General features: G+C 32.4%; 1 protein-coding gene and 1 long non-coding RNA gene across 12 annotated transcripts in view; one reads left to right on the forward strand and one right to left on the reverse strand.

Annotated features, from left to right (window-relative positions):
- TTLL7 (tubulin tyrosine ligase like 7) overlaps positions 1-10,347 on the forward strand; it is a 159,822-nt gene extending 149,475 nt beyond the window's left edge. For 3 of the 11 annotated variants that reach the window (XR_014807911.1, XR_002345115.2, XR_014807907.1), the window contains exons 21-22: positions 5,695-7,263; positions 8,265-10,347. Coding sequence is in view for 2 of the 11 variants with exons in the window: in XM_021096371.2 (XP_020952030.1) it covers positions 5,695-5,815 (121 nt within the window). In the remaining 9 variants the exon portion in view is untranslated. Of the gene's footprint in view, positions 1-5,694 lie in introns of all 11 variants that reach the window. The other 8 variants (XR_002345117.2, XR_014807909.1, XM_021096371.2 and 5 more) reach the window with 6 other exon arrangements.
- Positions 1-13,209, reverse strand: part of LOC146402824 (uncharacterized) — a 125,838-nt gene that overhangs the window by 52,475 nt on the left and 60,154 nt on the right. The gene's annotated exons all lie outside the window — the stretch shown is intronic.

Consider the following 13,209-nt stretch of genomic DNA (forward strand, 5'->3'; position numbering starts at 1 on the left):
TGTATAGCACAGGGAACCATCTGTGATTGGGTCACTTTGCTGTGCAACAGAAATTGAAGAAACATTGTAAATTAACTATACTTTAATTAAAAAACACAAAATATACAGATAAGTCACTTGATAAAATTCAGTATATATTCATGCTTTTAAAAAATGCTTAGCAAGCTAGAAACAAAAGGGAAATTTCTTAATCTAATAAAGGTTAGCTATAAAAACCCTACAAGAGACATATACCTAATGGTGAAATGTTGAAGGCTTTCCTTTTGAGATGAGAAATAAGACAAGATCCCTTGTTACTACTGCTTTTATTTATCATTATACTATATCATTTTATTTATCCTAGCTGGTTCAAGGAAGCAAGCCAAAGAAGTAAAAAGCATTAGATTTGAGAGAAAGAACTGAAACTCACTACTACTAGATATGATTGTGTTCATAGAATCTAGATAAATCTACAAATAAGTAAATTTAACAGTTTTGATGAAATCAAAATCAAGGTACTCAATCATATTTTTTACATCAATAATAGCTAGAATATGACATTTTAGATATAATCTTTTTCAGTAGCATCAAAAAATAACTAATACTTAGGGATAAATGTAACAAAATGTGTAGGACTTTTATTCAGGAAAATGTGAAAATGTAAAGATATACCTTATTCATTATTGAAATCAGTATTAACAGTATGTCAGTTCTCAAATAGTTCTATCCATCTATAAATTCAATATAATCCTCATGTAAATGCTAACCATTTTTTTCCAGGCTTCAGAATTTGACCAAGTCTTATTCTGGCATTTATACAGAAAAGGAAGAGGCCAAGAATAGATAAGACATTCTTGAAATAGAACAATAAAATAGTAGGATTTATTAACTACAGTGTATTAAGGCTAATAATAAAGCTATGGTTACTTAAGACAGTGTAATATCACCATAAGGGTAGGCGACCAATGGAACCATTCACAAAGGCCATAAATAGACCCTGTTATAAATAGAGACTTGATTTATGACAAAATGGGGACACTTAATTTATAACAAATGGGGGGGGAGTTTATTTAAACAAATGATTCTGAAGCAATTGTGTTCTTAAATGAACAAACTGCACATAGACATACCAACTTGAATGAGTCTCAAACAGAAATTTGAGCAAAAGAAGCCACACTGAAATGAATAATACTTCATTCCATTTATTTTTATATTAAAAAATAGGGAAAGCTGAATTATAGTGTTTACAAAATGTATACTTAGGTGATAAACAGGAATTAATTACCATTAAAGTCTGGATAGCAGGTAATTTTATAGGGAGGGACGGTGCTATAATTCAGGTATCTGGGGTACTAGAAATGTTCAGTCATTTAACCTGGGTAGCAGTTATGTAAGTAATCACTTTATGTTATTCATTAAACTGGACATTGATATTTCATGCACTTTTTTGAATGTGTGCTATATTTTACAATATAAAAGTTTTAAAGATCAAATTAAATACATGGTACTATTATTATCTTAGGCTAAGATAACTTGATACATCTATTCCAAAACTGGCGTGGTCTTGCTAATAAGGTTGATGTTAATAACACATAAATAGTAATATTTCACCTATAGGCACTATTTCACCGAGTCCATACTCTGGGAGATAAGCATGGCAGAAATTACTGGACTTTTTTCACCAATGAGAAAACTGAAGCTCAGAAAGGACAAATGGCTCATCCAATCCACTTTGCTAGCATATGACAAGGGGCGGGACTTGAACCTAGGACCGCCCCCCACCAAATCAAAGTTAAAACCACGATATTTATGCTGCACTGGCTATTATCAAAAAATGCAAAATAATAAGTTTTAGTAAGGATATTTAGAAGTTGGAGCTGGTTCAGAATATAAAATGGTGTGGCTGCTGTAGAAAACAGTTTGGCAGTTCCTCAACAAGTTAAATATAGAATTACCATATGAACCAGCAATTCCACTTTTATGTATATACCCTGAAAAATTGAAAACAAGCTCAGACCAATACTTGTACACCAGTGTTCATAGCAGCATTATTGGCAATAGTCAAAAAGTGGAAACCTCCCACGTGTCCATCAACTTACGAATGGATAAGTAACATGCGGTATATACAGGCAATGGAATATTATTCAGCCTGAATAAAAAGGAATGAAATTCTGATATATGCTACAACATGGATGAAACCTTGGACGCAGGCTAAGTTAAATAAACCAAACACAAAAGGACAAATAAAGTATAATTCCACTCTTTTGAGGTTATCTGGAACAGATACATTTATAGACTTAGAAAGTAGAATAGAGGTTACCAGGGACTGGGAGGAGGAGATGGGAATTTAGTGTTTATGGCGGAGAGTTTCTGTCTGAGATGATTAAGTTTTGGAACTGGATCATGGTTATGGTTACACAACCATTATAAATGTATTTAATGCACCGAATTGTGTACTTAAAATGGTAAAAATAGGGAGTTTCATGTTATATATATTTTACCACAATTTAAAAAAATTTAAAAGAAACACAGCTCTAATATTGTGATAAACTTTATTTACCTTATCTTCCCCAAACCAGGAAGGCAGTGTATTCTGGGGGAGCAGGGGTCCTGGTCTTTATCCAGGAAGATCTCAGAAGTTGGATGTAGCTTAAGTTTCAAGGCTAATTATTATCAGTCTTGAAATACTTCATGTTTTAAAGATTCTCCATGGTCAGCAATAACATTGGTACATGACAGACCAGCCAATTCTATATCAAATAGGAATTAGACAAATGCATGTTTTACATTAGTATGATCCATATGTGAAGATGTGCATAACTTGTCTTAGAGATGAGGAGTAAGGGTATGTGTGTGAAGGAAATAGGGTAGTTTGAGGTATTTCTCCTTGGTATGAATTAGCTATGAGTTAGCTATTTTTGTACAAGAGTAGTTAGAATAGAAATAAAGCTGGAAACTTCATATTTTTTGGTGCTTTAACACAAACTCTTTAATATAGTCTATAAATCTTCTTTTCTAGAGATATTCTACCTGCTGAAAAAATCAAGTTGTGTTATTTAACTTCATTGCAAAGAACATTTCAAAAGTAATCTTTGATGTTCAGCTAGTGTGGGATCTCCCAGGAGATATTAATGGCTATATTAAGGCAAATAATCCTTTGTGTTTCCCAGTAATGCTTTAAAATATCCCACAGCCTTTGCTTTAGGGAAGCAAAGTGCTTCTTCCAATGTGATTTTATATATGCTTTTTTGGGTGTTCATACTGAATTTCTTTTCCTTTTTAAGTCCTGAAAAAGTTTCATTTTAGCCTTTTCTCCTTCTGTTAAAAAGTTTAGGTTTATGGATGTATGAAATTTTTTTCTACTTTCTAGATTTTCTTATAACTTCATATTTCTGAAAAAAAATTAGTATAATCATTATATCCATTAGTTTTAAAACTGGGATTCATACACAGAAATGACAATATAGTATAGTTGCTGGGAGCACTGATCCTGGGGTAAGCCCAAATGGATTTGAATCCCGACTCTAACACTTACTGGCTATGTGGCTGTGGGCAAGGCATTTGATTCCTGTATGCTTTGGTGTATTCATCTATTAAATGGAGCTGATGATAATGTTTACCATAGAGGATTGTTATGAGAACTAAATGGGTTCTCATAGTATATAGCTAAATAATATTTATAAAGCCATTATAATGGTGCTAGCACACAGAAAAACACTATTTAAATACAAACCAGTGTTAAATAAAATAGTATAAGTTAGCTGTAATCCTGGATTTTGTACTTTTACTTTTTCATCTGTGAAAATGGGGATCTTTAGCCAATAGGCTATATGAGTGTTATTGTAATGTCAGTAGTAACTATTGCCTAAAAATTCCTCAAAAGAAAATTGGTGGAAATTACTATTTACTATAGCAATTATCATTGTAATAAGAGTGTATTTTCAGTAGAAGACAGAATAATTCTCAACTAATACAGAATAGTGGTTTTTGGTCAAATACCTTATTTTCTTTGCACCTTTGTCCTAGATTAGGAAGGGTAGCCTTTTCATGGCATAATATATCAGATTAATTATCATGACTCCACTAGCTCTTGACATAATAATTAATCCCTATAAATTACCCAAGTGATATTAAGAAAATAATTTATATACTCTATGATGTGAGAAATCAATTGTTTCATTATTCATCACCCATTGTGTGATTTTGATTTAATTTGGTTTATTATATATTATTTTACTGCTCTATTAACTTAATGATTTGAGCAATTATTTATAGCTTGTGATATTAAGTAATAGATTTAGAGGATATTATCAGATAATTCATGATGAAATGATGTTTATGAATATTATGGAGAATTTGCCATTTTAACCTGAAGGCCGTATGCGGTTTGATCTGATGAATTCATGTTCTTCTACAAAATTCGTAGAACACAACTATAAATGTAATTTTCCATTGGCATAGAGGTTGGTAGTTACCATTATTATTTAATATAGAATAGGTAGCTAATAGTACCCTTGTCCCTCAGTTTCTTTGTATATCTAGAGAAGAATGACACTGTTGCTGGAGGTTTCTAATGTCAAGTGAAGAAAACAAATGATTTGGTGCGCCCTACTTTTCATTCTTTTTTTTTCAATACTACTTATAAATCTGTTTCTATTTGTGCTCTTGGAAATTGTTTATAGATATCTCTATCTTGACTTTCTAGCATATCCTTCTGATCGCTACCAGGATTCCTACTTTTAACAGTGATGCTTATTTGCATTTGCTCATGTGGATTTCCTTGATCATTTCTCTGTAGATGTATAGATTGGACTGGCCTCAAAGGTTTAGAGGAAAACAAATTATACAGGTGCAGTCTTTTTTGCAGTACCTAATTCCCAAAGCTCTGAAAGCTAAAACTAAAACCAAATTTTAAAAAAGTAACCCATTTATTGACACATCTGACTTAATGCAGTGTTGTTTATAGTTTTTATCTGATTTATTGTGAATATTTCTAGATTTCACTACAGAAATGTTAATGTTTTGTCAGGGATGCTCCTCATGGTCCTGATGGCGATGCTATGTTATAAATAGTATGTATACTATATTGTCCTACACTCTGGAACATTCATGCATTCTGAAATACAATTGGGTGCAAATGTTGCATGCAAAATGTAATTTGGTGTTCCGTAGTCATAAACATCCCGTAGTCTAAGAATATAAAATTTATAAACTAGTTCTAAATGTTAATCTTTGTAACTTTTGGTTTTAGATCACCTGTAGTCACAATACATCTATGATATATTATAAAATTATAATCAGTGGTTTCGATATCCTTGAAATAGTTATTTTAATGTGGCTAGCCAAATTCTCATGTCACATACATTAAAGAAATAGTTGACTGGTTCCACACATTATTTGCAGAGATTAATGATGAATTCCAAATTAACCTGAGCCATGTAAACAGCATGTGAGTTCACGGCTTTTTATGGGATGTCTTGGGACACTAAGATCACATGTTGCATCTATATTCAACATATGTATTAATCTGTATTTATGACCTTCTCCCTGCCTCCCCTCCTCAGTCTAGGAGAGGAAATCATTTTATATGCATTGCATTATTACAGTATCATTCCTTATGTAGGATATACAGCTTACTAACTACATAATATTTTAGTGAGAGTTGTTTATAGTAACTTGTTTGTAAAAGCCTAATTTTTTAACTGTTATTTTTAGGTATTTACTACCAGGAAGTACACAATTCTTCTTGAGAACACCAACATACAACTTGAAATACAGTTCACCTGGAATGGCTCGCTCCAATGTGTTGTTTACATCCCGATATGGCCATTTGTGAAACAGAAGGGAAGATCGCAATGAGTTATGCATAATAGCAATTATTATCTTCCCATTTTAACATGGCAAAGACAGTGACCATTAAGTACTGTTTATGTATATATGACATATATATGTGGGAGAATATATACACACATGCACTCAAATAACATATATATTTATTATAATATATGAAAAAGAATTAGCAGGAAACTGGATATAAGATTTAACCTTTCTGGAAATGTAATAAACCATGTTAAAACTGTTTACACAAATATGTGAATGTCTAGAATTTGCTAGGTTTATAATTAATACCTTCCTACTAGAAATGTTATTTTTGCTGCAGAGTATATAAAAGAATTGATCTTGAAGATCCCATTACAAGTGTTAAATTATTTTCTAGATAACATGTCTTTTGACTTGAAAAAGCAGTAATAGTAAATTACCTTATTAATTCTCCTATATATAGTAGCTATTTAAAATGGAAAAAAAAATTGGAAGCCTGGTGTTGCTTGACGGTAGGATTAAGTATAAGGTGGGTTTGTCATTACTATGGCACACTGTAAAGTACTATAAAAATTCCAACCCGATACTCTAACATTTTTATTCCTCTATGTGGAAATTTAGCTACCTGTGAAAATGATAATGTACATTTTCAGTAAGGATCATATTATGATCTAAAATGGAAGACAATCCAGTGGGTTAAAAATAAAATATACTAGCTTGTATTTTTACTTTTCATCAGGAGTCACAAAAAGAGAACGGAAAATAATGGTTAATGGTGACATCTTACCACATGATTTTTCTATCTCTTACCACTGAACTTTTATTTGGAAAGTGTGTCTCTGATGGGTGCATATGGTTAAATACAATCCCTTCTGTTCTTCAGAAGTGGAAGAGCTGAAATTTTAAACTTACTTTAATGTTACAAAATAATGTGTCACTCTTATAAGTTTCTCAGTGTTGAGACCAACTTACATTGCAAACTCTAATACAGAGTTTCATATTTCATCATAGAAATTAATCTAAACTATTTCAAATAGAAGATTCTGATTAGTAGATATTATTAGGCATGGATGTGCCCTTGAGAATTTTAAAAAATAAAAATATAGTATGAAATTTTCTTCTTGTCCCAAGTTATTATGCATAAGTTTCATAGCAGCTTATTTCCTTTTACAGTTTTGAAAGCAATGTGTGAGGTTTCAGTTTTCTATACAAATATAAACAGCAGTAGGATAAATAGCCATAGAAATTACAATATTGACCTTTAAGTTTATTAAACGTCACTCAATAATTTTAATTTCTCAGAGATGCTAATTATTTGCAAAATTCATGAATGTTTTACCTCCTTTTACTATCCTGATAGCTATTTCCAGTAAATCAAGAAATGGGCCCAAAGCAGAAGGAGAACTGAAAGAGGCAAAGTGGCCTGCTTTAATTCACAAGCTGGATAACTGGCAAGCCAAAGTTGTAAGTTAGATACATTTTACATTTAAAGCCATGTTCTGCAGTTGTATTGGGATAAAACAGATTCTTCCCTAAATTACCTCCAGCTACTTGATTCTTTATGAATATGGGAGTATCCTTACTCTAATGGATACTTTTCCTTGCTAATTGCATCCCAAAGAAGAGTTTGTTATTACCTTTGTAGAGAAAGAGAGTAAGGATGTTAGGATGAAGGAAATTACAGTGTAGCTCTGAGTGTTTATGATATCATCTTGTGAATTCTTAAGTATGTTTAGAATTTTTTGATAAATAATGCAAATAGTTGGGGTATTAACAAAATCGTTATAAAAATGATCAGTGAGTAGGCCTTTTCCTGGAGCAATTTTAGTCATTTTTCTTTTCAATTCATGAATGAGACAGAATTTAAAGTGTCTGGTATATGATATTGACCCAGTTTGTTGACCACTCACTTGCATTTGCTTAAATCAAAGTGATGACTTAATTTGCTAGAGTGAATATTTTGAAAATTCTTTTCTTGGTTGTACAAAAGTGAAATTTTAATTCAAAGGAAAAAAAAATGCCCAATATACTTCCCCCTAGAGGGAAAAAAACATACAAAAAAAGAGTAAATTTAAATGATTTAAATGTAAGAAACTACCCAGTTACCATGTGAGCAAACTTCATTCTTCTAGCTACTTAGGCCTGGCTTTTTTTGAGTACTAGAATTTTATTTTCCCCCATTTGCCTATTTATACTGATCTAGTCTGATATGATGAAGTTGTGAATAAAAGTCCTGTACTCATTATTTATGTATACTACCTGGTATGCTGTGGATGATGGTTGTGGTGATGCTTATTCCCTAATGAGAAACTAAGAAGAGAAGATACGGTAATAAACTGTGGAAGTCTCTAGAGGCCATAGAAATGTTTTAGAGGTATAAAATATTCCTTAGTTTTTATTATAAATTTTTTATTCATAGAGTTAAAAGCTATCAGTATAAGTGATAGTCTGACTTTCTCTTCCAGGAGGGAAATAACTTTATCTGAAAAACTCCAGAAGCTATTCAATCTTACCAGGAGATTTTAATAGGGAATTTGGTTTACTTACAGTGAAAGCACATTTTCATTCTGTTACACCCTGCTCATTCTGTAACTAATGCTTTCCAGAACTGCATATGATTATAATGATTTCCAGAATTGTATAAAAAGTAATCTTTTAATGTTTAAGTTATCATTTATGAACATAGCATGAGATTACAGCTTAGTTTTTGCTTTAATAATCCAACATTGTAAATGTTACCATTTGCTTTCTGTATTCTGTTGAAGGAGCTATTGTGACTCATATTATGATTATTAGCAACAAATTTTACTTTACCTTGCATGTGTAAAAATGAAATTATAACAGGATCAAATATAGAAATGGCAATGGTTGTCTCTGTCAGATGCAAAGATCTGTACATATTTTTTCATATATCTCAACTAGGTCTAAATATTCAAAACTTGTCTATTAATTCCTTTACCCCAAACTAAAATGAACTAAACTCAAGCAAAAAGCCCCAATCTTCTCATCTAATGTTTACACAGAGCTAGATGACAGTGGCTTCTAGACATCAAGAAAAGGATTTCATTCTAATTCTGTTTTTAATGATTATAGAATTTTGTTATGTAACTCAAAATTTCACATCTTAATATAATTTAATCCAAATGCTTTCTTTCTTCTTTAGCATGTCAAAGTCATCCCATTAAAAAATTCTCTTTAAACCTAAACATCTATATTACTTGACTGTTCAAAAGTACCAAAAAAATTTGCATAAAATCTATTATTTCTAGTTTTCTATAAAGCACTATTTTTTTCTAAAATGTATATTCTTTAAAAAATAATAAGTATCTTGAGAAGAGTGAAAAAACATACCTTCCTTTTCTTTTCTGTAATGCTATTTTCCATTTCGAGTCTTAGTTTATTTGGTTCTAAGGGTTAAACAATAAAAAAAGTATAATTACAACTAGCTGTGTCGCTGTGACCTGATGATTTTTGAAAATTTCTTTTCTTTTTAAATGGAGAATTTTAAGCTTTAAGGACTTAGTTATCTAATTATTTTGTTCTAATTCTACTTACAAATAAATTAAAATTTGGAAGTATATTGATGATCAAAATTTTATTCCTGACACTGTTTTTTTCTTTTTCTTTTCTTCTTCTTTTTTTAAACTTTAAGTTCCCTTTGAAGTTTTGACTTTGCGTGGACAAAGTCAAGAAAAGAGAAATCCTGCCTTTTAAACATTGGTTTATGGTGGTGTATTTTTGCCTCAGCAACAATAAAACTTAGATAAAATGTGTTATTGAATCAAGTTCAGTTTTTCTGCTCAGATATTTAAGAACAATGTTGTAGTTTCAGTATCTAAAAAAAAAGAGCATTAATTTTCTGGATCCATATGAATCAAGATATATGACTATGAATAACAGGCTTGTGACCAAAAAATTGTAATATTAAAACTTATTGCACACCTTGAGATTGCTGCCTTTTTTTGGTATTTTTTTTTTTTTGCCTTGTCACGAGTGGGTAAATGGAATAGTGAAGGAAAAATATTCAGGTGACACATTTTGCATTACCTAGGCTGTATTACCTAAAAGAGCTACATAAATCTTTTATTTTATCCCCACCTGCTAACTTGAAAACTTTTGGTAAAATCATCATTCAATAAGCTAATATTTTCTAAATTAATAAGTCTTACAAAAGTAATCAGATAATACTGATATTTCTCTTTCAAAGGCTAACAATGACAGTCCTTGGTCCTGAGCTGATTGGTTCATACGTAACTACTGTACATGTTACAACATTGAATATTAATAGATTAGCTGAAGATTCTGGGTTTGAAGATGAGCTTGAAAGCAATACATTTGCTACCATGAATCATGACTCAAATTATCCCCATGTGTTTTACTATCTGTATATGAATGCAAATGTTGTTACAGAAAATATGCTTGAAATGTCAACACAATGTGCAATTAGTATTGCATTGTCATGCTTCAGCATGTGATATCTGTGCAGTGGAAATTATTTCAATTACTCAGATATGTTACCATAATAAAAAAAGTGTTTAACATAAGAAAGCTACAATATGTCATCAAATGGTTATTTCTGTTTCTCTCTCTCTCTCTCTCTCTCTCTCTCACACACACACACACACACACACACACACTTTTTAGCAGTAGAAGAGATTGGCTCTCAATTAAGCTTTCAGCGTTATGAAATATATTTTCACAGTAATTTTCTTCTGCTGTACAGACAGCAGTAGCACTATGGGCATTACTTTACCTGCTATTAAAGTCAGGTTGGGTAAACAAAATTAGTGCTAATTCCTCTCTCAGTTAGCTGGAAGGTAGACTGTTCTAAAATTTAGAATATGACACTCTATCTTTCTAGCATCCCTGATTATAACAACGACATTACTAATCTGAACAAATTATGTCAGCATCTGAGCAATGATGTTTATTATTTTTTCCCAGGAATTTATAATTTTATCATTATTAAAACATACTTAACCTCAAAAGAAGCATATCCTTATTGCTATTCATACCATTGTTCTCTAAGATGATGATGATGATGATGATGATTTGTCTTTTTGCTTCTTCTAGGGCCGCTCCTGCAGCATATGGAGGTTGGCTAGGGGTCTGATTGGAGCTGTAGTCGTGGGCCTATGCCATAGCCACAGCAATGTGGGATCTGAGCTGCGTCTGCGAACTACACCACATCTCACAGCAACACCAGATCCTTAACCCACTGAGCAAGGCCAGGGATCGAACCCGCAACCTCGTGGTTCCTAGTCAGATTCGTTAACCACTGAGCCACAATAGGAACTCCAGCCAAGATGATGATGATGATGATTATTATTATTATTATTATTGTTACTGTATTTTTAGGGCCGCACCCGCGGTGTATTGGGGTTCCCAGGATAGGGGTCAAATTGGAGTTGTAGCCAATGGCCACAGCCACAGCCTCAGCAACACAGGATCCGAGCCTTGTCTGTGACATACAGCACAGCTCACTGCAACGCCGGATCCGTAACCTACTGAGCGAGGCCAGGGATCAAACCTACCCTCCTCATGGATGCTTGTGAGATTCATTTCCGCTGAGCCATGAAGGGATTTCCTAAAATGATTATACATAGGGAAATTAGATTATTCTTTCCTTTAAAGAAAGGAAGCACTTTGGATAAAAATCTATCATACAATAAGAACTTTAATGAAGGTATACTTTATTTTTTATAGTTGACAGCCAAATGATTTTTAAATCGTATTTAAAATTTTGTTATTAATTTATAAAGTAAAAATATTCTATACTAGCTCTAAACATTGAATTTTTGATTTTTTTTCAGTGGCAGATAAAAAGGAGGCCAATATGGATAGTTATCTCCCTATTTTATCAAATTTGTAAGACAAATACATATTTAAATATAAAATGACTGAAAATCTTTCAAAATTATAAAACAAATCACCCTGAAATAATCTCAAGGGTTAGAAAATTTCAGAAAACTTCATGTAGTGCCTTGAAACAAAATTGACAGCTCTTTAGTAGAAAGTAAGATAATAGATCTTTAAAATAATTTGGAGAGAGTTATTTCTTAATGATTATTCATGTACATATAGAATGGGGTGATGAAAATGGCTATTACCATCATCAGGTAAACATGGGAAACATTAGGTATATAAATTGGAATGTGTTTCTTTTACTTTCAGGACCTCTTAAGAGTTTTCAGTATTCTAAGATGCTTTGAGGGTCACCAGTAAGGGACTAGACAATGAGCTAGTTTTTTAAACTAATTTCATTATTATATCTTTTACTGCAGTGCATCTCTCAGGACTAGTCTTCTATCAACTAGATTTTGGAGAGCACCTAACTAAACCAAGTCATTCACAAAAAGTAATCAAGGTGTTTAATTATTTATTAAATATGCCCTCGTGGTATGATTTTGAACACTGACAAATCTAGTGCAAGAAAATTTACTTGCACTTGCCACTTAAGAATTTGGTCATTTCCAGAGGAACATTTGAAAAAGGATGTCAGCAAGGCTGGCTTGAGCCAGGAAAGATGGCCATAGATATTTTTAATGGTAAACATGAGTTATATTAGACATTTGATACATAATCATGATATGCAAAGTAATGTAAAATACTAAAGATGCAACCCTCATGATTAATATTAATGATGCATTGGGTCTAATATGATCAAAGCTTGTCTTTAATGACTCTTATGTCACTCGCCAGCAGATGATAAGAACTTTGTATAATACATGATATAACTTAACTAAAAGCCTTTCTGGCCACCTGAAAGAGTCTTCTTATACAAACAAAAAGGCCTGTTTGTGGCTGACAAATTTCCTTCAAAGCTAGGATTTATTAAAATTTGTTGTATTATTTGTGAGAGAATAAATTTACTGAGCTAATTTTTTTTTCTTTCTGTAAGTTTTCCTTAAACAATGTGCTAGACATTTTGGAAGCTGTAAGATGTTTTGTCTTTCAGCTCTGTTTTGTCCTGTATGAAATGTTGCTGAATTAGTCTCCCTCCTTAAAAATGTAGGAAATAGGAGTTTTAGTTGTGATGCTTTGGAAACGAATCCTACTAGTGTCTGTTAGGATGTGGGTTCAATCCCTGGCCTTGCTCAATGGGTTAAGGATCCAGCATTGCTATGAGCTGTGGTGTAAGTTGCAGATGAGGCCCGGATCCCCTGTTGCTGTGGCTGTGGTACAGGCTGGCAGCTGCAGCTCCAATTCGACCTCTAGCCTGGGGACTTTGATTTGCCACGAGTGCAGCCCTAAAAAAAAAAAAAAAACAACAACAAAAAAAAAACCAAAACCTTATAGGAAATATACTACTATTCAGTATATTTAAGGATATGTATATAAAGAGCTGCACACATGGCATATGGGAGGTTCCCAAGCCAGGGGTCGAATTGAAGCTACAGCTCCCAGCCT

This window comes from Sus scrofa, chromosome 6, assembly GCF_054392235.1.
Source record: "Sus scrofa isolate SSC_HxYL_T2T_F1_AM1 chromosome 6, Sscrofa_HxYL_maternal_Yorkshire_Landrace_v2.0, whole genome shotgun sequence".
NCBI classification, from domain to species: Eukaryota; Metazoa; Chordata; class Mammalia; order Artiodactyla; family Suidae; genus Sus; species Sus scrofa.